The sequence below is a fragment of the Filicampus tigris genome, chromosome 19 (genome assembly GCF_054856515.1).
Source record: "Filicampus tigris isolate MCC_2025a chromosome 19, RoL_Ftig_1.0, whole genome shotgun sequence".
NCBI classification, from domain to species: Eukaryota; Metazoa; Chordata; class Actinopteri; order Syngnathiformes; family Syngnathidae; genus Filicampus; species Filicampus tigris.
Window position 1 is genome coordinate 12,489,511 of NC_141235.1, and position 27,989 is coordinate 12,517,499.

Consider the following 27,989-nt stretch of genomic DNA (forward strand, 5'->3'; position numbering starts at 1 on the left):
AGAATGGAATACAGATACAGTACAGGCTTACAGTATGTTTTATGTACACTTTTAAGAGCCGTACATTTAAAAGCCAATGGATGCAATGTGTAACAGAACCGCATGATGGTAATAGACGGCGTTAGCACGGTACTTTTCTAAACCAACGACGCCATCTTGTGTTTCTTTGTTGACGCTACGACGGACAATAAATGAATTAAAACGAGGAAAGCGGGTCAGATAAAGTAGATGGTGGGACATAATTCGTATTTGTGGGCTTGTGACCTTCACGTGGCCCATTTGCACACAATGCGTGTCGAATGTCCACAAATCTAAGACGTAAATTATGTAGCGCGTATCGAGGCGCGATTCGTTAAAGTCGAGCAAAGTCGCGAGTGGTCGTTGCTTTCAGGATTAACCTACAGGAAAGTGTAGTACTGTATAACCTTTTACAGGTGAATTTTATTTTGACCTTCTCTAAACTTTTTGCCTGTACATCCAACTGTTTAAATGTTTCTATATCTTTTAGCAAAAATTGTCATTATTGTGGTGAACGGCAAAATTCACAACAGATGTTTTTGTGCATTTGGCCATTCAGCTCCTTTTTTTTTTTTTTTGTAGAACAATCGAAATCCCTATAACGTTTTGTGAGTATCGTGTATACCAGCGGTTTTCAACCTGTATTCCCTGATGTACCCCTGGAAAAAAAAAAATCTGACTACTTAACCAGCGCATAGCATTTTTGGATGGGGCTTCTCTTAAGAAAAAGAAAACTATAATGCCAGAATTCACAAGCACAACCAATTCCCCTTCTCTTGAAAACATTGCAACACTTTCAACATACTGTAAATATCTTACGCCCTATTGGATTGCATTTGTCTATTTCATACTCACACATATAATCCTAGACAGATGAATGAACCACAAGATATATATCTTTTAATTTATTTCAGTGATTATTCCTTTGCTGACTGTTTCAAAACCGTGAAAGGCCCTTTTGGAAAGGGTCATCGGAATATTGTGATCGAAAACAGATCAGCTTGACACAGAACGGTTGGGGGACGTTACCATGGCAGCCTAAATCCATTTGCTAATAAACTAACATTACTGTTGGGAGACTAGTTTGTAGGTCTTTAGTTCTGAAACCAACCCAGTAAAAGGGGAAAATACCAATGCAAACTGATTCTGCCCACAATACTTCTTTAATTGAATGTTCAAAATAAGGCGAGAGATGTAGGAGTACATTTGTGTATGAGTGTACTGCTAACTTGGAACAATCAAGTTTCTGACAATCACTTTGCTTCAGTTAGAGCAGGGACAATTGCGTCTGGACAAAGTGCTTGTTATCAGAATGCGCATGGATGAAATTCCTTGACTTTTTGTCTATTTTTAGAAAACCTATTGCTGGGTAAACACTACAAATCACTCCTCTCCCTGCAGATATTTTTGCATAGCTCAGTAAAGTCTATCCTTGCCTACAACTTTTCAACGGCAATAACACAAGCCATTGTTGTGTTTCATACATACTACATAATTTATATTTAATGTACAAAGATACATTCTGAATTGCAAAGTCTCAATCATTAAAATAAATACTGAAATGGCTAAACTGCAATTACATTTCGGTCTTCTCTCGAAGAGAATACACACACACACAAGCACTGACACACGCTGACGACAGACCTCACCTTAAACTGTTAAATACAAAACAAACACAAACCATTGCAGTGTTAAAGTACAGAGGCAGGAAAACCGTTTAGCTGACATTAGACCACCACCCCCAGAAAAGAAGACATTTAAAAAGTTCATTCAAATGAAAGCAAATATTTTGTGCAGGAGACGTTCATATCTCTGTAAAAACCTATAAATGGGGTGGATCCACTCAATAGTTTTGTCTTCTCTCACACTACGAAAATATTCCACCACAATTTCCAAACATTACAGTCTGAAAATACATCTTATTTACATCAAGATTTCGCTCACATTATCTATGCATGTTTGCAAAAACGGAGGCTGATTTTTGTTACCGAAAGGCGCCACATTCCGATGAGACACGATTGTTGATTCGGAGCATGCCAAGCTTTGATTAATGATCCTTTGGTAGCAAACGTCACATTCTTTCAAGCCAAAAATAAATAAATGCTGGGAAAAGCCCAAGGCAGCTGGAGGACTGTTTACATTTTTTGAAAAATCTCAGCACTGCAAACAAGTGAAATGAAGGAAAGCTATAACCTAAATTATGCGATAGGAGTTCTTATTTAAACTGTAAAAAAAAAAAAAAAAACACCACTCTTGTACTCAAACACAAATTTATAACTTTGTGAAACCCTCCAACATTATTGCTGATCATCCATTTCATGTTCCTTTGCAAGCATGTTTCTTGATCATTTCCAGCTGTCGGATATTTGGAAACACAGGCACGACTGTGTTACGATGTTCTCTCTTGATAGTCAAGAACGGTCGAGCAAGTCCATTCTTGCCACTTATTTGGTTAGACTAGTCCTCAGCACAGCAGTTCATGGAAAACATCCACATGTTCATCTGTCAGAACGCGTTTCGGTTCGATGGTTAGAATGTCACTCAAAAGGCACTAACTGGATGCTGCCTGTACTATTTGTTGCATATTCAAATAGATAGGGCAACCCCGTTACTCTATAATAAATAATCCATGTCCTGGACTAGGGAGATTAAGGATGTTGAAGGACACTCAATTAGATTTTTGGACAAGAGGACATGAAACCATTTTTTAAAAAAAACCTCCGTTGAGTTTGTTTCCTGCTGTACACTATTGATGGTTCATGAGTGAGGACTAAAACAGATCATCTGAATAAATAAATAATAATCTAGAATTAACTGGGGAAAAAAGTTGGGCCGAATAAGTGAAAACACAAGAAACAGCAAGTTCTTATTGTTTGGCTTTGAAAACAAAGTGCTTGAGGCAGGTCTGAGGGTGCTGAGGTCAGCGCTCAGTTCTCGTTGTCCAGGACCTGCCAGACGATGAGGTGGCTGCGCTCAGCTATAGATAGGGGCGACGGAAGTTTCATCGGGGCATCCTCCCCTTCGGCCGCTTCCCCCTCCTCATCCCCTGGACACACAGAAAGGTGTCATCTCGTCTTCTGCAAGAACTGGAAGCTTCTATGCAGCTTTAAAGATGACATATTAGCCTTTTTTTCCCCCAAAATTCAAAGCTCCCAGAGCTCCCCTTACTGTCAAACTAAACAAAAGAAACAGAATTACACTTTGTGTATTTAAGATAGCAGGGCCTTTCTTCAGGCAGTTTGTGTGTTTTCATAATGCCTCAATGAACCGTACAGGGTATAACCATCTGTCTCCGTCTTATACTCCCCCAAGGTGGGCACACAAGAAGGAGCAGCACTCATTTGATGCAATGTGACAAAAACGGTTGGATTCTTTTTAATGAAGTCATAACTACATGTTTTTATAAAGTGTAACAATATGGAACCATTCAAATCAATTATTAAAATGCACCACAACATTATTTGTTCTTTTTGGGGGGTGGCTAGAACAGATGACTGGTATTACCATTCATTTCAATGAGTTGAGATACAAGTGTTTTGAGTTAGGAGCATGGTCACGGAACGATTTCAACTTGTCTCTTAAGGCACCGATGGCTCTTTCTCATGGTTTTGTAATTCAGCCCACAGTCGCGCGCTAGTGGAAAAAACGTCTTGCTCATTTTCAGAAATAGGCAGATAACACATTTATGTCACACTTGTTAGGTGGGCCAGCACTCCAAAGAAAAAACAATTTTCCATATCAACGTGGAAGTCAAGTCATGTGCCCCCACTTGACTAACCGCGGGATTCGGATTAATACTGCATTACGGAATATGAAATAAGCAGTATAATAACCATTTTGGACGGGTGGATTTTTCTGCTAAATTCATCTTCCACAAACTCGGTATTAATCAGACTACTGTGTTGCGCAAAGAAAAAAATGGTCTTGACTTGGGCTTTAAGATTATAGGCAGGCAGCAAACTCACCCATCCTGAAGTCAATGTAACCTTCTCCTCCACTCATCACCAACATAGACTTGGTTCCATCCTGACATGGGGCATCTGACATGTTGTCATCTCCGCAGCTGGATGCAGATGGAAGGGCATGACCTGACACATCAACACACAGCTGGCAGTCAATTTTTGGGACTCATTTCTCATGATCATCCGCTGGAGCATCTGCTTGCCACAGGACAAAACCTCCTTTCTTAACGTTATGTTGACGCATTGATTTGTTTGCAAGGTCGGTGCAGTGATTTGATGTTTGGTGTGCATGATTTCAGTGCTAACCCGGCGCTAGTTTTTTTCTTGTATAACTAATAACCAATTATAATAATTCATCATATTGCATAGCCTGCGAAAAGCCTGTAGTCGTGGTGCCTTTTATAACTTCCCGTTAGCGCACAACAAAGACTTTAGGCAAAAGTCTATCTCATGATTAAATCTAGACTGAGATCAAGTCTGTTTCCTGTGGATGTGATTCCATTTTATTAAAGCAACACTGTGTCATATGTCAGTTTTTGTTGATTGTGGCGGCGCCATGTGGACAAAAGCGGTAGTGTTTTGACAAAAATCAAGCACATTTCCCATGCGTGCCAGCGCGTAGTGTCGTGAAATCCTGAGCCGTCCTTGTAGCGAATGGAGGAAGCGAGTAAGTATGCTGTAAAGCAATTCAGGACATTTTTTTTTTGTGTGCCAGGGTTGATCCCGTCCTCCTCAAAGTTGCTTTGTGGCAGTAAAAACGATACAGACCCCCTCAGGGCATGACAAAAGTCCCATTCAACTACTTGTAAGTCAAGTTACTGACTGTGAGTTGTGAAAATTTTTTATTAAGGTCGATTTCTTGCCCAGTGCTTCCTTAACTTACAAATTAAAATGACGTCTTGCGATAATTTGGAACGCTGGACTCGAGATAACTCGTATAAAGACACAGATGTACGGCAGGGCTTACCGTTTTTGAAACATAGACACAGAAATTAAAGCGATGGGCTACAAGTTTGATACCATGCTAATGACTCCTCTGTGTTTACCTGGGACGGCGGTGAAGAACTTAACGGCATCGCGGTGTCCATGGAAACAGAGCTGGGCGTGGGCCATGGAGCAGTATGGAACAAATGTCCCTGCTGCTACTTTGTCACTGCTCTCATCACCGTAGACGCGGACCACGCTCCCTGCGTGGTTACCTGCTCCCTTGGTTAGCTTATTAGCTGCGGAAATGAACACAAGGTTAATAGTGTTGATACTCTCTTCCTACGATTAAAAAAAAAAAAACATCACATCTTCAGTCCTAACTGAATACTGTATTAAAAAAACAACAAGTGGATCCCGTTTTCGACAGTCTCGAGCCATCCATAGGTGAGGGTAAGAATGTAAATCGGGAGCTTAGCCTTTCGGCTCAGCTCCTTCTTCACCGCGGCAGACCGATGCATAGTCCGCCTCACAGCAGACGCTGCGCCGATCCTGTCGCCTGTCAATCTCTCACTTCTACCACTTTCAAATCAATACTCACTCTCTACTAGCGGGATCGAAATGATGACTCCGTTTCCAGTACCAATCCACAGACGGTGACACGACACCATGAGAGCTGTGATGCGCACAAACGAGAAGCCCAGTTTCCCCGTACCTGAAAAAGCGTGGCACTCATTGTAATAGACTGCAATCCTGTGTGCAACGGTCAATCCAGCAGAACACATTGAAGACAATGAACCGACCCAACATCTTGCTGACATAAGGCTCGATGTCCACGTCCTGTAGGTGCTGGAAAGTGTGGGCGTGGAAGAGCCTGAGGGTGGAGTCCAGCCTGATGGACACCCAGATGCCGTCACCGTCCCATGCCAACTGACGCACCTGGCTCTCCTTACGGGGGTGTGCATCAAATGACTTCTGAAGGGTCAAATTAACGTACATAATCACACGCGGTGCCGAATTATCATACATACCACATTTTCTGACTATAAGTCGCACCTTTTTTTTTTTTTTTTCATAGTTTGGCTGGTTTTGCGACTTATACGAAGTATAAGTGTATAGAGTATATCGTCGCTGTCCTGTGAGAAACACGTATGTCCCATTTTGGAAATGTTTTTAATTTTCACGTTAATGAGATGTCTGCAACACGGAAACACCATTCACGTAAAAATAAGAGAATTGAAAAAAATGGACCAAAGTGTTTTTCACAGGACAGCGACGATATATACTTGTATTAAAATTAGAGCTCGGTCTCATACCCCAAATCCCCGTTTCCTGTTCCAGTTGGATTTGAAACATCTGCTTCTAATTACGGAAAAGTTTTCCTTTTTAGTTTAAAATGGGTTACCTTAGCTAGTATCCCGCATAGCAGCAGATGGCACAAGCTAAACTAGTGAGCTAGAGGGGGATACGGTCCCTTCATTTGTTGCTGTGAGAGGTTGCCGCAAACTAACGACATACATCACATATTAGTTGCCATGACTACTTCTTCATCGCCTTCTGTTTATTCTTCTTCGTCCTCTTCTATTGCTTCCTCTTTGTCTTTTTCCATTTCTCCGTCTTCATCTATCTTTACATCTTAATCTTCTATTTTTTCATTCTCGTCCTCTATTTCTTCATCATTTTCTACTTTCTTTTGGCAGTTGGCAAATACTTTTGGTGCATTCCCGCCACCTTCTGAAATGGAACTCATGCGACAATCGTTAATGATTTATTATGATTTGAATATGAACATTCGGATTCTGCATATTTACTATTTACAGCACCAACCGAAACGTGTTCGCTGCCATCAACACAATTAGTGAATGGGGATTTTGGGTGCCAGTTTGAGCTCGACTGTTCTTGGTCTCAGTTTTTGTAAAACAGATTTCCCAAATTGCAAATTACAATCCAGTGCGACTTATATAGTTTCTTTATTCTTCATGATGCATTTTTTGACTGCTTCATCTTATACCCCGGAGCGACTTATTATAAAAAATACAGCATTCAATGTGCCCTCTTAAAATAATTAGCAACAAACGTTTTCTGTAATATATGAGAGAGAAAGTTCTTTTTTTGTTGTTTTGTTTTTTTGGTCAAAATTCATCAGAGGTTCAATTTTGCGAAAAGAAAAGAGTCAATACAGGCAATGTAAGACTAAAGAAATGCTTTCCCCTCTCAAAGTTTGAAGACATTCAATGACCGCAAATGGAACTTGAATGTTACTTTACCTCAATCTTCATAGCTTTGGGCTGCACCACATAGATCTTATTTCTGAAACCGCACCACACCTTGTCATGTACCACCGTCAGGCAGCGGATGGAGCAGTGAGGTTTCCCCAAGTCGAGCAGGTGGTAGTTGGTCAGATCCCACTGTCCATCTGGAACATAAAAAAATGGCACAAAATACAAGTTGACGTTACGTTGATTCCAGCCGTGGGATTTTATGTCCACTCACCAGCCCCACGGTGGAAGATGGCTAACGTGCCATCAGACAGGCCGACCAGGACACGCCCTTTCACGTGCCTGTGGCAGAAAAACAACACGTCAAAAGGTCAGGTCGACGCGGCTTTTCGGTTGGCGGAGCAGCAGCTATCAAAACTCACGTACACTATGCCGAGTACAGAGTCTTTCAGCTTTACAGAATGGAGACACTTCTTCCACTGCGCCACAGATGAGTGGACGTACACACTGGGGGAAATAAAATGCGCACTCAATTGAATTTCTGCACACAAAACAAAATAGAAAGTGAACATAAACAGATCCTCACCATCCGTTCTGTGCCCCAAGCCACATAGTGGGCAGGACGCTGCTCATCTTCTGAGCCTCATCTCTCATCAGAGCCTGCTCCTCAGCTGTGGACTTTGAGCTCATGCCATCTTTCACAAGGTCACACTCTCTACTAAGCAGGGAAATCAAGATCACACTCAGGCTTGTCAAACGTCAACGTAAAGCTCTGCTTTTCTGCACTTCTTGACAGAGTATCTCAAAAGGAAATTCAGCGCAGCAGGGTGTTCAACATTTGAAATGCATTGTAGAAAGCTGAAGATCTGACCCTTTGGTTATTTATGCACTTCAAAGTCATTAACTATTAGTGGCTAAAAAACTAAGTTGTCGGTGGCTATGAAAAAGAATGGCATAAAATTCACACTTGCACATAAGCTAGAAGGACATTCAGATGACTTGGGTTGTTGTAGTTAATCACACTTAAAGCACGGCTGCACTGATCCATCTTACCTAAATGTTGAAATCAACCATCAGAAGACAGTGACGAGAAGACTTTTACATCACTTCGACATGAATCACGTTTACGGACACACATTTTGGGTTCTTCAGCGGATTCCTATTACCTTTGGGAGTAGTTGGTGGAAGCCTCTACCGTCTGCTGCAGCCCCAAAGGATCACTGAAGACATGTTCACTGTACACTCCTCTCTGACTAGCAGAGCCTCCACTCTCCTCGGTGACCTCTGCAACAGTCCCGCAGTCAGTAAAGGGGAGTTGGCTATGAAAAAGCGGAAATCTCGTACCCATCTCTCCATTTTCTTTGCCTGCACCGTCTGCTGTGTGAGGGACGGCTGTCGCTCCCTCAGCTGTGCAGCCTACGACCGTTATGCCTCCAAGCACACAATCGCTGCCTGCTGTGCTGCTACCGCTGTCGGACAAACAGGCCTTTTCGACTGGGCCGGAGTCCGAACTTAAGGTTAGTTCCTCACCGGCTGGATAGTCTGTCTCTCTTGCACCTGAAGAAAAAAAATGGAGTTGTGAAGACTCTGGGAAAATAAAAACTCAGCATAGGGCACAGCATTTTTCTTAGTAAATTGAAAATATGATAAGTGTACTGACCACATAAAACATCCTTTTAGATAAACTTCCATTTACCCTTTCGAACAGCAGTGGGCTATGTATGGGCCGTGACAAGAAAGATGTCATGACAAACTTTTCATGTAATTATGTGATACGGAGGCTTTTTTGGGGGGCGGGGTGGGGGGGCAGAAATTTGCTTCCCTAATTTACCAACACACTATTTTGCACTTAACAATAAAAAATGAAAATAATAAATAATAAAAAAAAAGGATGTAAAAATACTCAGCGACAGACCTGGAACACTGGTGATGCAAAGGACGTGTGCATTACACACAAAGAAGCTGTCCAGGATGATTCCAGGTTGATTAGCATCAATGACAACAGCTTTAGTTGTCGACTGGGTGCTGGTACAAATCCACACCAATGATGACAACTCATCGTGTTGCCGCAGTTCTTTTTGCTGTTCCTTTTGGGGTAATGCAAAAGCGGTGTGCATGTTTCGGTTTAGTTATTGTTATTTTGTGCGTTTTGCAACCAACAACTCGCCGACTCTGACCTTGAGTTCTTGATCCAGTTTTTCCAGGCTGCTCTGAGATCCTGTTTTCTTTTTTGGGCTCTCGGGTCCTGACGCATTGCTGTAAAACACGCTGGCTCCTACGATGGAACCCCCGTCTCTGGTTTTGCCTCCAGATAAATGCACGCCGGCGGCACACCACAGCTGAAGCACAGACACACAAGTTTGCTCAAAGGCAAGACAAGCACGGTAAGTCTATTATTTATTCTGGGCAGTGATATGCTGAAGAGACTTTTTAGAGATTTTTACTTCAGTATAATTGACATATCTACCTGACAGCAGAACTCTCAGTCAGAGAGAGTTACACTATTTTTATTATTGTTGTGGTCGAGTAGTGTAGAATTAATAAACCATTTAACTTGCTTTGTATAGATGCATGAAAAGGAAAAGATGAAACTCTTGTCCAAAATCTCATTCAATTGCGGACACGAACCCAATAGCTGTCAAGCCACAACACGGCAGGCAAGTAGCAAACGTACTTTCATGGAGGCATCTTTCTCATCCAAAGGTCGGAGGAAGACTGGAACAGGTAGGTCCTTCATTTTCTCTTGACCGCCATTGTTCTGTGAGAAGGAAATTACATTTCGAGATTCTACCGAAGCTTCACCCACAGCAGATGGAACTCTTCCCGAAAATGAACAGAAATATGATATATGGCAAATGTCACCATACAAGAGACAGAATCTGACGATGAATGGTGGGTGCTTAATACTCCCAGACTCTTTTTAGCTATAAGGAACAATACGAGCTTTCATGATGGAATAAACGGATTTCAAATCAGGTGGCAGGTTCAGAAGCTACCGTAACATGAATGAAAGGCTGAAGCAACTTTTGTACTTACTTTGTGCTTCTTGGGTAGGCTCCAGCCATAAGCCTGCACTCTGCCCTCTTCCTCTTTCTGGACATGGGCTTTAACCTGCTGATACTGTGCCCGCTTCTGCTCTCGCCTGGACACCACGCTATCCTCTGCCAACCTGTGGTGTGTATATGTATATATATTAGTGCTGTCAAGCGATGACATTTTTTTAACTGATTAATCACAAGGTGGTCCATATTTGATCGCGATTCATCGTATTCTTCAACTACATTTTTTTCTACGAAGCTTGGAACTTATATTTATTTGAGGAAAATCTTGGAATTAATATGGAATAAAAATTAAAAGTATATTCAAAGATTGTTCTAATAGCTCTCTTTGATCCTAATACGAATCTTTTCCAGTAAAATACATCTGTTGAACGATACACCAAAGATACACTAAGTTTGTCTGCAAAGTAAGCAGAGGGAAACTGTCACAGAAAGTAAATAAAACTGAGTTCATTTTTTTTAATGGGTAATAAAATGTAAAATTCATCTCCATAGTTAATGTTTTAACAGCCCTAATATATATATATATATATATCTTGCATAAAAGGACTGACTTGTGTTTTGTCCATGTAAAATCTCAAAATGAACTTAAGTAAGTCTAAGTAGAGATAAAGAATCTCTCCTGAGAGACGTACTCCTCGTTGAGAAAATCAAAGGCTTTGCTCTTGTCGCTGGGCAGCTGCTGCAAGGCGCTGCTCCTCTTCTTGACGGACGGCTGAATTTGCGAGGTGGGCGCATTGTACTTCACGTTGACTGGGGCTTCGGCGGGTGGTTTCTTCGATGCGCTGCCCGATGAACTGAACAAACGGCTGAAACTGGAGTTGTAAGGGCAAGGACAAGGGCAGGGGAAGGAAAGGGAGAGCACACAGACAAACATATCGAGGGATGGACACAAGCAGTGGCTTCAGCAGAGGGAGGGTTTGGGAGGGCGATGACCAATTGTTCGCATGCCAGCCTCCATAAAGGTAACAATTACATAGATAAACATTAATATGTCAAAATACGCGTTTGCACTGTATGCTTATGCAAGCAAAAAAAATGTGCGCAGCAAAAAAGGGGAGCATGGGGCGCAGGGTTAGTGTTGTGCGATGATTTGGACATTTAGTGAAGGCACAAAGCAACATTGAACAAAAACATGCCCCTCATCCTAAGTTGTTACCGCCATCTTTGTCAGACTTATGAGACTTAAACATCGCATTTTATTATGAGAGCCGGTTATTACATCAACTGCCACTAGAAAGCCATAACAGGTTAACTGTATCTGTGTACAGGCCACGCCCACTCACATCTTAGTCTCCTCAGCACCGAGAAAGCAGCCGCTCAACACATGACAAACTCTCTACTCCTGAACCGAGTGCATCGAATCCTACTCTTACAAGCACGAGCTGACATGCACTCGTCTGACATGCATGCAGCCAGATAGACGGTTAAATTGCATTCACAAACTCATGTGACATTCTGTCAGCTGAAACCACTCAAGCAAAAATATGCATTGAAATGGCAATTTGTCCTGTTAGCTTGTTACAGAATGTTAGTGCTCTAAAGCTCAAATCTACAACGTTAATGCTTGTGATTTTAACTCAGACATTATGACACCTACAGCTACCCTGCCAACATACCGCCTAGACACAGACACACATCAGGCAGAGGAATACACAACAGAAAAGAGAAATAGTGAGATCATCAGAAGTCAGTCCGCTTCTATGGGTTCCTCTGTATCGTTAAAGCTGTTCGAAAATATGCAAAACTCCACATTAAACCAAACTCATGCCTGCAATAACCCAACAAAGAAGAGCCTGCATCAAACCTTGACTCACTCGTGTATTTCGATTAGACTGCCATGATAATTCTTTCGACCAGTTTTAAGCAAGACCTAAAGAACCAGCGCACAAGGAAAGAGCCTTGGCTGGATTCACTGTTTCGAGACAGGCATCTCCTCAGTTGCGATTTTTAATGAACACACCAGAAACCACGACTTGCACTTAAACGCGAGCGACAGATTTACCTACATCCTGGAAAACCCCCCATACAACATGTAATACAAAGGGAAACCAACACAAAGAAAATCAACAAGAGACAAAGAAACCACAATGACTGATATTCGGGCAAAAACAAACTGGGAGGAACTCACAACTGCCACAGGCTGGATTTCTTCTTCTCTGGAATTGCTGGGTTTTCCTTTGATGCCCTGAGAGTGAAAAAAACAAAAAAAAACACCAGTCAATATCACCGTGTGTTTGAACACAATCCTTTTATTTAATTTGCATGCTCTTAAAATTACACTGCAACAGCTAAGGTGCATTGGAGATGTAAACAGAAAATATGTTAACATACATTCAGTGAGTTGATTAGTGCGTTACTTGAGTGATATGTTGGGTGTTTTTCTGTGAATCTTCTGAATCTTAGGTGCAAATAAAAAGTAACTCGATACAGTGCAACTATTTTGGGATAGGCCAGTGACCGTGAGTGATTTTGACTGGGAATGTTTCATCTGTGCAAATATTACCCAGTTGCACAAAACGCGGCGAGTGACACGATAGAGCCAAAGCAACTCAGTTTGAGAGTCCGCTTTACGTCCTTTAATAAAATGATGCTGATATGTGATTCTAATCTTACCGGATCATCTCTGTCCATCTGACAGCCTCTTGCAGCTCCATCAGCCTCTCCTTATACTGGTTCCTTTCCATCAGGACTCTGGCCATTTCCACCCTGGTGAAACGTTTCCTCTGTGCTGTGGGCACATCACTCTGCACAACCAACATTAACGTTTGCGTGTTAAATATGGAAAGAGATAGTTATATAGTACACAAGGTGATTCTATCTAGCCAGTTTGTGGTTTCTTCTCTCAATCCAGCAGTAGCTCACAAGCAGACGGTACTGTAGACTACCCAGAACTCACATCATCCTCATTGTCAGTCTTGGACTTGTATTTGCTGTTCCCAAGTTCAGCTCGAACTCTAACCAGAAGGAAACGGTTTGAACATCAATTGTGCATTGTAAAGCAAGATCAAAATATGAAATTGTAAAAATCACACACTTCTTCAGTTCGTCTTCTAAATCTTTGTTCTTCTCCTCTAGTCTGATCTTGGCCTGGGTGACGGCGTCGAGCTCCCCTTGTAGGACCTCCTTCTCACAGGACAGCTCATCCATTCGAGCAATCAAGTCATTCTTGACCACATTTAGGGCGTTTCTGAAAGCAAACGCGGTCGCAGGATTTTCTTTCAAAGCCCTTGGTTGGCACTGTACAGCAGGGGGTCACCAACATACCACCAACTATTAAAACTTATCCCGTGTACTAACTTTGTTTCCAGAAGTTGTGCATTCTCCTGGATAAGATGCTCGACTTCACGACCCATACCTAAAAATCACATTGATATTTTATGTATTTAGTTTAATACAATATCATAAGAGCATATATGAACAACAGCTTCGGACAGCTACACTAGTAGACGCCGTCTTACCTAAAAAATTGTAGTCTGAGATTCACGCATTGATCGTTGCAAGTTAGAATTAAAAACATTATTTATCAGATCATCTGGATCATTGGAAACTTGAGGGTTTTATCCGGTAATTTCTAGTCTAAAAACACAATTTCACCACTGTAATCACAAACACACAACTAACCCCAAAAAATCTAAAGATGAACAGAGTATTAAAGAATTATAAGAAGGGGCCGGGGGTATAACAGGTGAGATTGATCTTTTCTTAATTGATACACACCAGAAAAGTCATCTGTCAAGTTGATAAAGCGCAGCAGCCAACAAAAGACAATTCATGAAAGTGATAGGAGGAGATAATTGCAATGGTAGACAAACATACTGAATGAGCAAGGCTAATTACCTAAAAGGTCTGCTCCTTCATCAACATCTCCTATGTAGTCATTTCCTGCAGAGGACAGCTCCTCGAATAGAGAGTCTGTGTTCCGGTCGAATGCTAGATTCTCGATGCCGCCTTTGGTGGGTGTGCTGGACAGAAATAAAAAAAAAATGTTGAACTAGGCATACTATTATCTACCAAACAATCCATTTGCTAAACATCTGCCTCAATGTTTTTTTGTTGTTAATTTTTTTAAAAAATGATTTATTTTCTATCAGTCATCCAGCCATCCTGTACCTTGTTCCCTGGCAACCATCAAGGTCCATGTCCAACTCAGGAGTGGACTCTATAATCGCCAATACCGCAGACTTTTCCAGGTTGTTTTTACCATCTAATACAAGCGGCAGAGACACAAAAGGGTTGAGAAAGCGTTGGTAAACGTGTTTGTGTGTGTGTGTGTGTGTTGTTAGTTGCAGTGCTGACCGTTGCCATCAAGAGGCATAGCTTCAGTTTCCTGAATCTCCTGCCCTGGTTGAGCTTGTACGGTTGAAGTGTTCATACTGTTGTTTGGTTTACCACTGTTGCAGTCCAGATTCTTGTTGAGGCCACCGTGTTCCTGAGGCGTAGCTCCAGATTCCATTGCAACCGCCGAGGTAACAGGGGACCCAGGAGCACTCACTCGGCTGGTCGAAGGACTTGTATCGCTACGCGTGGCGCCATGAGGCGATGTTGGCGCTGAAGCTTGACAGTCAGCAATTTTTGTGGTTGAGGTGACGTATGTTGTCACGCTAGCCACCTGAGACACATGGATTTTGGAGGTTCTTCCGTGTGACGATGAAGGAACATGTTTGGAGACGCCTCCCTGTTTGGCTGGAGTGCTGGATACGGATCCCTCGTGGCTCGTGTTGGCCAGTTCATCCTAAAGTGAGGGGGAAAGTACACAGAACTCATTCTCATTTGCACAATGTTGACGCTCGGGATAGGCAGGAATCGATTACAGGGGGCTTGCAGTTTCTGATGGAAAAAAAAAATTAAAAAGCAAATTAAAAACAGTAAGTTTAGCGGTATTTAGGCACGCCGTCATGTGCCACATGACAAGATACGTATTTAAACGTATGTTCCGGAATATAAGCCGCACCTTTATATAAGCCGCACTTATCTATGTTGAAAATTTTGATATTTAGTGCATTCACAGAACGATTTTGAACTGTAAATGTACAGGTATGTACCTGAACAGATTCTTTCCTAACAGTGCCTTTTAACACGGCAGCAACTTTGCTGATTAAAACGGAACAGAATCAAGAGAAAATACACAGTAGTTATCGTCATGCAGTTTGTTAGCTTATGTCCACCAGACTCCACCTTTTATTGTTCTACTACATTCTACATATCATAATGCAATAACCTAGTGCATAGCACCCTCGCTTGTTAAACTCCTCCACCTGCAGTCACATCCTGTTAATGGCAAATTTATCGTATTGAATTGTACTGTAATTCCGATTAGAGCGCCCCTAGCGGTGGAAGAAAAATCCACAGAATAGCCGCACCGAGCTATAAGCCTCGTGGGTCAAAACATAGGAAAGAAGTAGCGGCTTATAGTCCGGAAAATATGGTCGTTAATTCCGTGCAATTGTTCTCCTTGAAACTTCGTATGTCAGCAACGTCATAAAGCACCGCCTGTAATGAATTCTATTCTATAAACTAGTGATAGCTCATTTGCTCACCAGTCACACGTAGCAGAGAAATCGGCCACTTGTATGACACAAATTTACTGAAGTACTGTCAAAATGTAGTTAGTTGCCGAATTAATGTCTATACTTGTTCCTTCAATCCAAGTATTGCGGGTTAGTTTGAGTAAATCACACGTTTGCATCCTCATTGTTTTCCACTGCACACGCACACACTTTGCCTGGAAACAGGCCTACCTGATCAGACTTCTGATTCTGTAATTTATACCTTCCACTTCGGACATCAAACTGAAGAAGATAGAGGCCAGATTAAGTTCATATAGAGCAACAAAAAGCAGTAAAGAGTGGTTCAACTGTGGAATAGTCTTTCATACCATTTGTAAATAATTGGAAAAATAAAGCTGCACAGAAAAAACACGGTTCTAAGTGATCAAAGTTTCCACAGCTCCTAGCAGCCATTTGGTGCATCATATTGTCGCTGTCCTGTGAAAAACACTTATCTCCAATTTTGGAAACTTTTTTTAATTTTCACTTAATTGCGATGTCTGTAACGCGAAAATATGATTCATGTAAAAATAAGAACATGAAAAAAAATGGAGATAAGTGTTTTTCACATTACAGTAACAATATGCTCCAACCCTGTTTGTTTTCATTTTTTAATATCAGCAGCTTTGGCACTATAAAAAGCAACTTTGCTGATGGAGAGGAAAATAAATACAAGTGTATATAAATAAATACATAAGTAAGCAAAAGGCCCAATTTTCAATTCAACACTAATTAAATGTGGTGGTCATAATGTTACAGCCGGTTGGTGTAAGCAAGTCATTAAAGTGGAAGTCAATGCAAACATTTTTTTTCAAGAATATGTTCTATGCAAGCCCACTAGTTGAAACAAGGCATTCTGATAAATATTGCCTTTGTGGAATAACAGTTAATTCACTGATTTTTATCCATCTCTGGGGGCGGCCATTTTGTCATTTCTGTCGACTGAAAATGACATCGCAACTACTCAGGCTCAGGGAACGACCAACCACAGCTGACCTGTTTTCTGAAGCTGAGCTGTGATTGGTCATTACCTGAGCCCTGAGTAGTTGTGATGTCATTATCAGTCGACAGAAATGACAAAATGGCCGGCCCCTGAGATGGCTGAAAACGGGTGGATTTTGCTGCTTAACTTATATTCCACAAACACAATATTTATCAGAATGCCTTGTTTCAACTAATGGGCCTTCATAGAACATATTCTTGAAAAAATATGTTTGGGTTGACTTGCCCTTTAATATTAATGATGCAGTCTTGCTTGCAGTCTGGTTTCTAACAGCAACAATGTGAAGACTCTCTGTCATTTCCCCCCCTCCCTGAATGGCACCATTTCCTCCACTTACTGGGCTCCAGGCCACCCAGTTACAATACAAGCTGTTCAAGATTCTAGACACCCCAAAATACTTTTCCTACAACAAAAGTGTAAAGACTTGTTTTTAGAGCTCTCACTCGACTGAACCAAGGAATGATGCCATCTCCCATGGGAAAGACTACAACGTCACATTTGAATTTAACTCAATTAGAAGTCATCATTTAAAAAAGGCAGCCATAACTTGTGAATAAGAAGTGCACGTTACATACCTTGAGACTTGTGTTAGACCTCGGATGGCTGAGGTTATTGAATCTCCAAGGTTCAGTCTGGACATCCGCGGGGTCCCTGTGGAGGTCAGAGCTTGTGCCATCAATCCCTGGGACCTGAAAGATGCCCATGGAGATGGGACGATCCTTCCTAGAGACACAATGGCAAGAGGGAGAAATACAACACAAATTCAGATGTGGGCAAAAAAAAAAAAAAAAAAAAGTGACAGTTGCAAGTTGTTAGGAACAGCAAGGATGTCAGCAACCTTTCGCGGTTTGAAAAGAAAAGGACAGATGATTGCAACACCCACGCAATATTGTATCAACACAGTGCTGCCTTTCAGTGAATAGGTATGATGGAGACTGTACAGGAGAACAATGGTAGCTCCGATAAAGCACCAGTGAGGAACGGCAGTGTCCCAAATACAATGGAAACAGCGCCGCAGAGTGTGGAAGAGGTCACTTGCAGGGCACGAATCTTAACCTAAGCGATACCAAAATACTCTGTGTTAGTCAAGCGTAGCAGTTTGTCGCCCGCACCCCCCTCCCCCCCAATTTTAGCTATGTATTTGTTCTCTTTTTGTTTGTCACAAAAAAAACTTAAGGGGACTACCGGTATAACTGATTTGCATTGGTAAGTTGTCACTGAGCAGAAAATAGCCTCCTGAAAGTATTCCAGCAATCTTGTTGAAACCCTTAACAATAAATCTTCACAACTGAATGTTTGTTGGCTGTTAAATCAGTGATTACAATCAGAGATGGCCTTATCCGTCCCAAAACTTATTTTTGATGTCGATTTAAAAACGTCTTTACTTTTTTCTAGCACATCAGGTTTGTGAGATATTTCCATTTTTTGTTTTTAGGTTTGGCCTATAGAAGCTTGTGCAATACAGATTTGCCCATATATTGTGATATTGTGTCACAAAAAAATCCACCGGCAGCTGAAGCTAACCCTTAATTCATAAATCTTCCTAAATATATTACATATTACAAGTGATAGATTAAATTATTATTTTCAAAACATGATGTGCTAGAGAAAAAAGCAAGGGCAGATTTTGAATCAGCACCCAAACAAACAAAAAAATCAATCTAGGAATGTTTACTTGCATCTCTGATTAAAACATTTGGTAAAGATTTGCAGACCAAATCTGAATGCATTTTCTCCTTCAAGCTTTTTGTGTGCACCCTTTAACTGTGACTATACGTTTGCAACTCCAGCAACAACACTGTGCCTGGTTAGCATTCAAACAGGCTTCAACTGTTAACAGTAGAGTGGGTTGCTATCAGGAAAGACACAATATTCCACTCAAGCCATTACTAAACACACAAGTGTACCTGCCGGGACGCTGAACGGAGGGTAGCGATGGCAAGGCAGGTAAGCCGCCAGTAGCAACAGAGTAGTGAACCAGCAGCAGCACTGACAGTGACACCAGTATAGCAGAGTTGATGACCACCGCTCCCCCAACAAAGCCAAAAACAAAAAGCAGCATACGCCCGGGGCTCATGGCCCCACGTCGCAATGGTGCCAAAATGTTTGGGGGAGACGAAGCTGTGAAACGCAGCTATGAGAACCACAGAGCAGAATTAACCTTAGTTGGACCCAGAATCAAATACTGTTAGCTGTTGGGTAGCTCAGAGCTCAGCTGTGAGGGAGACGGTGAAAGGGAGCAGGCAGCAGTAACAATAACAGAAATTCAGGAGCAGCAACTGAGCGGAGAGAAGAAAATCATCCATGGAGCGCAAGGGAGCGGCTGGTTAACTCCACTACTGTCTTCCTCTGGTGAATCTCTTTTTGTTGCCGTGTCCCTCTTGCTGTCCTTTGCCGAGATGTGACACAGCAGGCACTGTGCAGTACAGAATGCTCTCTCTCGCCCCCTCCTCTTCATCGCTTGTGTCGGATGCTGAGGCAGCCTGCGGCTTCCTGGCTGCACTAGCCCAAAGTAATCCTTTTTTTTCCCTCTGAATGCGGGTGAGAGACTTTGGTAGTGTACTTGAATCAAAATTAGGTTATACTGTATGCACATGGGAGACTGAGTCATTGAGGGGATTTTTATTTTATTTTTTTCTGAAACAATTTTAACTGAAACGTCAACAAAAATTTGGAGGTTGCGCCACCACATATTGTACAACCTGAAAGGTTTTTATTTTTTCATTTCCTTGAAAGAAAAATATTGAAACTAATACAGCAGAGCCTGTTGTAAATCGACGGGATGTTATAAACAGTTGTACAGAGATCACAGAGATTTGCCTCTTTAAAGTGGGAGTCAACCCAAACATATATTTTCAAGATATTCTATGCAGGCCCACTAGTTGAAACGAGGCATTCTGATAAATATTGCGTTTGCGGAATAAGAGTTAATCCACTCATTTTTAGCCATCTCCGGGGGCAGCCATTTTGTCACTTCTGTCGACTGAAAATGACATCACAACTACCCAGGGCTGAGGTAACGGCCAATCATGGCTCAGCTTTAGAAAACAGGCTGTGATCCGTCGTTCCCTGAGCCCTGGGTAGTTGTGATGTCATTTTCAGTCGACAGAAATGACAAAATGGCCGAGATGGCTAAAAACGGGTGGATTTTGTTGCTTAAATAATATTGCACAAACGCACTACTGTATTAATCAGAATGCCGTGTTTCAACTAGTGGGCCTGTTGTCTTTGGTTATTAGTAGCCAAGGAGGCCAATAACCGATATTTGGAGCAGCTTTCATTTTTAATCAAAGGGGAATTATTAACGTCATATTCAAAAAAAAAAAAATCCAAGCTCCAACTTTTAACTTTGTTGAACTATCTTTAAGCATATTGTCATTGTCCTGTGAAAAACACGTATGTTTGTTAATCGCTAAGCCTTGGACAAATGACATAGAAGGGTTTGTTTGGTGCTATCAAAGAAAACCCCATCAAGTGCCACCTGGAAGTATGTTTGATGTCATGGTGAAAACATCAATTTCTGTCTATGCAAATCTGCATCAAGGGCTTAAAGGACAGATTTACTTTAATCAAGAGTGAATCAATTTTAATTAATCAAATTGAGTCAACTCTTAATTTAGTTTTTCATTACATTTCATAAATGTTGTGAAAGCGTTACTCATAACATACAAGCTAATGTTTTGGGGTTAGGAAATATAGGTGAGTGTAATGTTGATGTAATGTCAGCTCTAATTATAGAGAGATTTTCACTTTAATAATTGCAGTGGACCACTCAATTGCTCTCTAAATGCGCAGTCAACCAAAAGGTCCATTATTCCATGAAAGCAGATTATAGACAGCGGAACTACTGACTGACGCAATCCATCATACATCCATCAACCGGCTATCAAATGTCATTACATTGTCATCATCACCCGTCTGCAGGCTGAAAAGCGCAGGCAGTGGTTGATCGTTTTTTTTTGTGATCGGCAATGAAAGGATTTGAACATCATTGGCGATCACGTACCTTACCACGGAAATCGGCCCATCATGATCAGTAGCTGACGGATTGGAGCGCCACTAAAATTCTGTGTGCGCAAGACTAAATCCACATGATCTACCTATGATATAAGGAAGGCATGATCTGTTTCTGCCATTTGCTACTTGTGTCAAGAGCACATTGATAATATGATGAGTTGACCTCAAGGAGTGGAGATAAGCCTTACCGCATTCTAGCAGATGTGCCTGTGCCCGAATCTGAGGGCTCTGCTGTTACTGTATGCTGGTGTTTAGTTCGCTCCAAGTGCTCCATGTAGCTATGAATCATCTGCAAAGGTAAGGTCAAATAAAAATGGTTTTCATCATCAAAATGATCATCTGTTAAAAGGTGACATGCTTGAAATGTTGTCTTGTTTTTTTTTTAACCTATTTATTTGTATTGAGTTTGTTTGCTTGCTACTATTCCAAGAAGCAATGCTTACATTAGAACCAATTTGAATACAATGTCAAATTAAAACAGTAATGCTGTCGGATTGTAATTGTAAGTATATTAAGACGCACTTGAGTGCTAATCTTATGAAATAGAATACCTCCGTGTGTCTCTGGTGGAGAGCATTGTACTCCTTCTTGAGCTCCGCTTCTCTCTCCTCAAATCTGTTGACTGCATTAAAAAAAAAAAAAACTTTTATAAACCAAAGTGCATATGTCTCAACAGAGTTAGTGAAAAGAAGGGAAATATGTGTGAAAGTTAATAAACAATGTGGTTGAGTTGGCGGCTGCATTAAAAGCTCATGACCAGAAGGGGGCCCTCCATCATTATTCTCCAAAATACAGTACCTGTCTAGCTCATTCATTAGAACTCTTACAAAACCTGCAAGATGTCACGCAATTCTATGAAAATGTGGAATTCATAGTAAACAAATCCAATTTAAAGAATAAAACAATCAATTACATAAAGAGTACACACGCTGGAAAATGTTTTTTTTTTTTAATTGTTTGAATACAAATAGTTGGGTGCTTGGAGTGCTTGTCCACCTAACAAATGTGAAATCGTTATCTATAGGGGTCTATATGGTGAAATTCGCCAGTGATGGCTTTGTTTTGGAATCAACAGCACCTTCTCTCAAAGTCTCTATAAGTCTCCATTAAGGCCACAAAAAATGACTGGATTTGTTGCTAGCCGCTTATTTAATAGTCATATAGGGGTTGGAAGAACTGCCGAGGTCGCTGAATCGGCATTGGAAACACTGAGCAGCTGCCCGTAGCCTGCTTGAGCTCTGTTCCGAAAGCCGTTCTCTGCATTTGATTTGCGTGCCTCAGAACTGCCCTCCAAAACACTGTGATATGAACCAGAATTTTTACCAATGTCAAAATACAGAATGGTCCATCAAGTCAATCAAGCCGAGACCACAACACGTGTTTTGAGTTAAAAAAAAAACAACCAAAAAACGACTGCATTCTATTTAGAGGCACAGGAGCACTCCACAAACACTTAGCTAAATGTCACTGAGCTAAATCCAGTGCGGTAAATTGAAGACCGAAAGATGAACTTTGTGCTTAAAGAATTGCAGACTCAGGTCCAACCCTGAAAAAAAAACCTTTAAAAATGATTTGTATACAGAAAATGATATTGAACGTAACACAAGGTGGTGCTAAAACATGTCGGCTGAAGGGAAAGGAGGGTTTCATGATGACCAACAAGCTTGTCAACAAAATCCAACTAAATAGAGAGCCAAGTACCTTAATTTGCCAAGTTACAGTAAATAAGAGCCACTAAGAAAAATACTTTTGCTTAAAACGCACTGATTGGACTGTGCCCCAACAGCATGCTGATTTAGCACACACTGCTCCCAATTCTGCCAGCGAACAGAATCTACGACAAGTGAAACTCCAAATGTGACACAAACGGCAAAAGGAGAAGTGCCACGCTGCAATACGCAGAGCAAAATGATACTGCGACTCCTCAAAGGTTCCCTTCGTCTAAAACCGTTACGGTGCCTTGTCGGAACAAACAAGCGGTCACGCGCTGTCAACAAGGCAGTCATGCACGCATCATGAGGGCTTTTGCTTGATGGCCTGGGAAGATTATCTCACTGTTTGTTATGTTCTGAAACTTAACTCTGAAACCTGTCCTATCCTGTATTTTTAATTGATATGATCAATTAAGGTATGTTCCTAAATCAGTCTCTCATTTCTGTCAGTTGCTTTGTTTGTTTTGGGGTTTTTTTTTACCCAGAATATTGTTCTGTTACAGTCATGAAGTGTCCTGGTTGTAAAAACAATTTTTTCCAGTGTTGATCACACAAAAACATTGACAACATATGATGTGATATGAGATGTGAACGCTGTCAACGTTTGATCTTGTGTGTCCATCACACCTCTCCCAATGCAATACACTTACTTTGATCTGCATAATTTCTTGTTTTGAGCTCCAGCTGACGCGAGTGTGACTCCAGAGTCGCCACTCGGCCCTGGAGATCCTTCCTCTCCCCATCCAAGGAGTCTTCATTTGCAATGTATCGCTGCAGATGAACAAGAAAACAATTATCAGAGCAGTGACCTCGACAAAGGCTCTATGAATTTATTAAGCCGATGGACCCCGGGGAGAACTTCTGCTACAGTTAGTTTAGTTCTGTATAAACGATTAAGCAGTGGCACGCTTATGGTTTTCGTAGTCATGTTGCGCAACTACTGTGAAAAATAGGTGGGTAACCGCAGTATGAGAAAGTGTGTGCTTCGGAGTGAGAAAATGGGCCGCGCAGGACCTGCTTTGCTCAATTTCATCCAGTCTAACCTGTCGGCACAACTACTGTCACAGATATACAACAGACTAAAGCAGGCTCACATGTATGGAGGAGCAAGAGAGCCAAAATTAAATAAACCATTAAAATAACAATTACAAGTGTCATGACAAATTTCTGTTTAATTTTGTATGCATTCATTTATTTCAATGTTGATTACCAGAGCTGGGCAGTCCGTCCTGGGCCGGACCGGTCGGACAGTCCGGCCCGGCCGGATGCCCATTATTGGGGCGGAGGGGTTGGGGGTGGACTAAGCATGGCCGGAAGTGGATTTTAGTCCGGCCCACTAATCGGCCCTCATGCGTGTGACGTGCTCGCGACGCAGCCAAATTTCTTCTCAGCCTACTCGGTGAAAGGCTTCTTTCTAGGCTTCTTTCAAAACAACTTGTGACCGGGAGTATATTCAAGCTGCCCGCTGCACTCAAGTATGGCACATCATGCACTTTCCTACTTCCGGAAATACGCCGTAGCAAAACTGCTGTGTAGTGGTTTGCTGGCATGCTTTTATTTTGAAGGCCGGTGAAGTGTGAAGGAGGGGAAGTGTGGAAAATAAGTAACTTGTTGAATGCTTGCAGACTTGTCGTCTGTTGGACCCAAATAATTATACAATACGACAAAACCAACCCCAGGGCTCGCAATGGAAGTAAGTACACGCAGCTGGGTAAGTATGTGAGTAAGTGGCGCGTTTGAAGCGTGTCCACAGCGGGTTTGAATAGTAAGTTAGCCAGCTAATTGTCTTTAAATAAACCTCTTCCGTTAGCATCTCTCCCGCGGGGGCATCATGCACGTTTATTTTTTTTGGGGGGGCTCATGTGACTCTGTCCGCACTACAGCATAGCTGTTTCCTCCTCATTTCATGGAGGAGTGTCGGGCATCGGATATTCATAGCGTTGCGCGAGTCCATGTCGTCCGTAGTCTGTAAACGGTTTGGGGTTGAGAAGACTGACGTCGGTGGGAATAACATTGTTAGATGTGCCAAAACGGTCACCGGGAAGAGCAATTCTGCTGCACCACGAGCCATACGGATTACGAGGAAAACTTGGTGACCGCGCAAGCACGCTAAACAAAAGGTTAAACACACACACTCAGAAAACAGTCGCTGAGTTGAACTAACAAATAGAAACGCACGCACGCACTCACGCACACACACGCTCAGTACTTAATTGAGCAAGGCAAACGTGACATCCTGGATGATCGGTTAACATTCAGTTTACACGCTTGTAGTCCACATCATTCATTACTAGCCTGTATTCCTGAGGCATGTTGTTGCACAAACTACGACGGCTTATTAGTGTGACACCAGCATACAGCCAAACATGAATACAGTCACAAGTCTACATATCACAGTGATGAATGAGTGGGAAAATGCACTTTTCCGTAAATTGCAGTTTTGCTATTTAACTTTATTCTGAATATGGTGGCCAATGTATGAGAATGGGTGTTGTCATGACGACGTCTTTTCTTTTCTCTCGCTGCCTGACACTTCGTCACACATCAAATACATTTTTGTCTCATTCTAATTGCTGTAGTTAACACCTTTTTCTCATTCTGATTGCTCTCGTAGTTGGCAGTGGTACACCAGTACTTACTGCAGCTCAAAATGTCACATCATTATGGAATAACAGCAGAGACATTTAAATGACATAAATAGTCCCAAAAATCAATGTAGGTCTATACATAATTTTTTGTTCTTTATTGTTAAATATTGTCATAGAATAGCATTATATTTTGCAGAAGCTGTATTTAGCAATTTAAAAGAGATGTTGTTCACAAACGCTGTCTATCCACAATTGGTTTGTGAAGCAAGTGCAGATTTAAAAATTTTTTGGTGAATATCGTCAAATTATCGTTATCGATTTAAAAAAAAAAAAATAGAGAGTTTTTTTTTGCCCATATCGCCCACCCCTAGTCACATGCAGGCTTCACTCGAGTAAACTATTCAATGAGTTTCTAAATTGAAACGATTTAGGAACTTTATTGTCTTGTGCATAGACAAACTATCTTGTGCATTTGTCAACGAGAAAAAAGTCACTGTTAATTTTTTTGTGAATTATAAAATGATATAGTGGGTCTGTTGCCCACAAGTGACCTACAATGCGTCTCCCTGTGGCACAATAGCACTTATACTGCGCTGTCCGCCTTGACTTTATTCAATGGAGTGAGCCTCTTAAACTCACCAAAGTCTCCCAATTGCTTGTTCTTCAAATGTCGGATTAAGTTGGTTGTGTTGAAACTTTTGGCCATGCTCCCCGCGCGAGGTACATGGCAGATACAGTATTACAAGCCTCAAACTTCACACACTCAGCAGACAATGCTCTGTTCACACCAACTGCGGTGGTCGGAATATTCGATCAAAGCCTTTTATTGACGATCAAAACATGCGATCACCCGCAGCTCATGCTTCGCAGCCTTGTGTTGCGTCCCTCCCCTCTGCTCGCAGCGGAGGCGCAGCTGCGTTAGGGAGCCTTTCTGGCGGCGAGTTTCAATTGGAGTCAATCGAGCGGGCGCGGTCGCGTGCAGGGCGGCGCGAGTGATGCTTTTGGACGGAGGGACGTCGTCGCGTATTAAACAATTTTTTGCCATTTCGTCTCGCAGCAGCCAAGCATGAGCTGCGGGTGATCGGATGTTTTGATCGACAATAAAAGGCTTTGATCGATTATTCCGATCACCTCGTTTTCACGAAAATCGGCCGATCATGATCTAATTTACTACTACAGCACCGCGAAGGAGATGTGTAATACACAATTCAGCCATTAATGCTCCATTGGAAAAATGTATGTATAGTTTGGGATTATTTGGTTACTTTGCGGCCTATAACATTTCAGAAAATGGCGAAAAACAATCTTTTTGCCCCGATCCTCGATCAGATGACCACCACGTGATCGACCCCAAGTTCCAATCTCATGATCGGACCCGCATGTCATACCCACACCACCTACCCACAAATTTTCCATTCAATTTTTTTTTTTTTTTTTTAACTAGTCAATGTGCCACTCAGAGTGTGGTCGTGGGCAGCATGCACATTTTTACAGTGAGAAAAATACTACTTCAACTAACAGACGATCGGATCTGACGGACGAAACATTCCCACGATTAGTTCGTTAAAGATGAAGTCAACCCCCCAAATTTGCAATAATATGTGCCTTAACTAGTCTAAACCTGGCATTCTGGTTAATATTGTCTTGGTGGAATAAGAGTTTATTGACCCTTTTTTGGCCATCTCTGGGGGTGGCCATTTTCTCATTTCTGTTGTCTGAAAATGACGTCACAGTTGCTGTGATTGGTCGTTACTTGGGACCTGAGCACCTGTGACGTCATTTTCAGACAAAGGCTTCCTCTTTAAAGGGAAAGTCAACCCAAACATATTTTTTTCAAGAATATGTTCTATGCAAAGCCACTGGTTGAAACAAGGCATTGTGATAAATATTGCGTTCGTGGAATAAGAGTTAATCCACCCGTTTATAGCCATTTCTGGGGGAGGCCATTTTGTCACTTCTGTCAACTGAAAATGACATTACGGTTGACGGCTGACCTGTTTTCTGAAGCTGAGCCATGAGTGGTTGTTATTTGAGTCCTCAGGTCATCTGTGATAGCCTCCTGAGATGGCTAAAAATGGGTGGATTTTGTTGCTTAGCTAATATTCCACAAATGCAATATTAATCAGAATGCCGTGTTCAAATAGTGGGCCTACATAGAACATATTCTTGAAAAAAATGTTTGGGTTGATTTCCCTTTAAGACAACGATTCATTTCAAGTTTTCGACGAGCGGGACAAGTATCGAATCTCGGAAGTTGTACTGGATAGACACTGGGGAATTCAGTTCACGCATGTTGCTTGCAAACATGTAGTCTTGTGATGCAGGCTCCCTTATTATGATACGCTGACCCAGGCGAGGATGTCATCTGCAAACAGATGAGGATCACCAGAGTACCCTTCCACAAGCAGCCTCTTTTTGTGAGAATATCATATTCGCCAACAGTATCCCCCAAAGGTGTTCCTTTCAGAAGTCTGCTGCTTATTTATTGCGATCAACTCAGATGTAACTCGCTTCTGGGGATCTGGCCGACTACAAAAAATAATGCGGCTGCCAGCGCTCAACAAAATTTGCAATATTTTGTTCTCAATTATAAGCCTTCTCCATGTTCCGTCAATTCTAAAAGCCACAAATAACAGAGAGAAATCGGAAACTTAATGAACAACATTAAGTCGGAAACCTAAGAAATGTTCAATTGTGACTCGCACGTAGCTGAATGACCACAACAGGAAGTTCAAATCCCAAACATTTGTTTAATAACTAAAAATGTAAATATTTTCATACAAATAATGATGATACACTTTTGAACTAACAAAAAAATTTTTAATGACCAACATATGAGGTCTGAAATATAAAATATTATCAATTGTGACTCGCCCGTATCTAATGCTTCCTCTGACTTTTCCCGATGATGCTCCACTGTAATGTTTTTTTCTACTCT

General features: G+C 41.6%; 1 protein-coding gene across 7 annotated transcripts in view; it reads right to left on the minus strand.

Moving 5' to 3' along the window:
• Positions 1-1,162: 1,162 nt before the first annotated feature.
• spag9b (sperm associated antigen 9b) overlaps positions 1,163-27,989 on the minus strand; it is a 37,667-nt gene continuing 10,840 nt past the window's right edge. Inside the window, exons 2-29 of one of the 7 annotated variants that reach the window (XM_086016679.1) lie at positions 23,114-23,234; positions 21,303-21,373; positions 20,940-21,040; positions 17,310-17,457; positions 14,482-14,917; positions 14,296-14,389; positions 14,023-14,147; positions 13,483-13,540; positions 13,220-13,372; positions 13,082-13,139; positions 12,799-12,929; positions 12,314-12,370; positions 10,818-10,997; positions 10,160-10,292; positions 9,798-9,881; positions 9,301-9,462; positions 9,039-9,210; positions 8,468-8,680; positions 8,290-8,407; positions 7,710-7,838; positions 7,550-7,630; positions 7,398-7,465; positions 7,172-7,320; positions 5,708-5,879; positions 5,506-5,619; positions 5,027-5,203; positions 3,984-4,106; positions 1,163-3,064 (exon numbers count right to left, since the gene is read on the minus strand). In XM_086016679.1, the coding sequence (XP_085872805.1) occupies positions 2,946-3,064; positions 3,984-4,106; positions 5,027-5,203; positions 5,506-5,619; positions 5,708-5,879; positions 7,172-7,320; positions 7,398-7,465; positions 7,550-7,630; positions 7,710-7,838; positions 8,290-8,407; positions 8,468-8,680; positions 9,039-9,210; positions 9,301-9,462; positions 9,798-9,881; positions 10,160-10,292; positions 10,818-10,997; positions 12,314-12,370; positions 12,799-12,929; positions 13,082-13,139; positions 13,220-13,372; positions 13,483-13,540; positions 14,023-14,147; positions 14,296-14,389; positions 14,482-14,917; positions 17,310-17,457; positions 20,940-21,040; positions 21,303-21,373; positions 23,114-23,234 (3,747 nt within the window). In that variant the 3' untranslated portion in view covers positions 1,163-2,945. Of the gene's footprint in view, positions 3,065-3,983; positions 4,107-5,026; positions 5,204-5,505; positions 5,620-5,707; positions 5,880-7,171; positions 7,321-7,397; positions 7,466-7,549; positions 7,631-7,709; positions 7,842-8,289; positions 8,681-9,038; positions 9,211-9,300; positions 9,463-9,797; positions 9,882-10,159; positions 10,293-10,817; positions 10,998-12,313; positions 12,371-12,798; positions 12,930-13,081; positions 13,140-13,219; positions 13,373-13,482; positions 13,541-14,022; positions 14,148-14,295; positions 14,390-14,481; positions 14,918-17,309; positions 17,458-18,641; positions 19,197-20,939; positions 21,041-21,302; positions 21,374-23,113; positions 23,235-27,989 lie in introns of those variants that run through there. The other 6 variants (XM_086016678.1, XM_086016680.1, XM_086016677.1 and 3 more) reach the window with 6 other exon arrangements.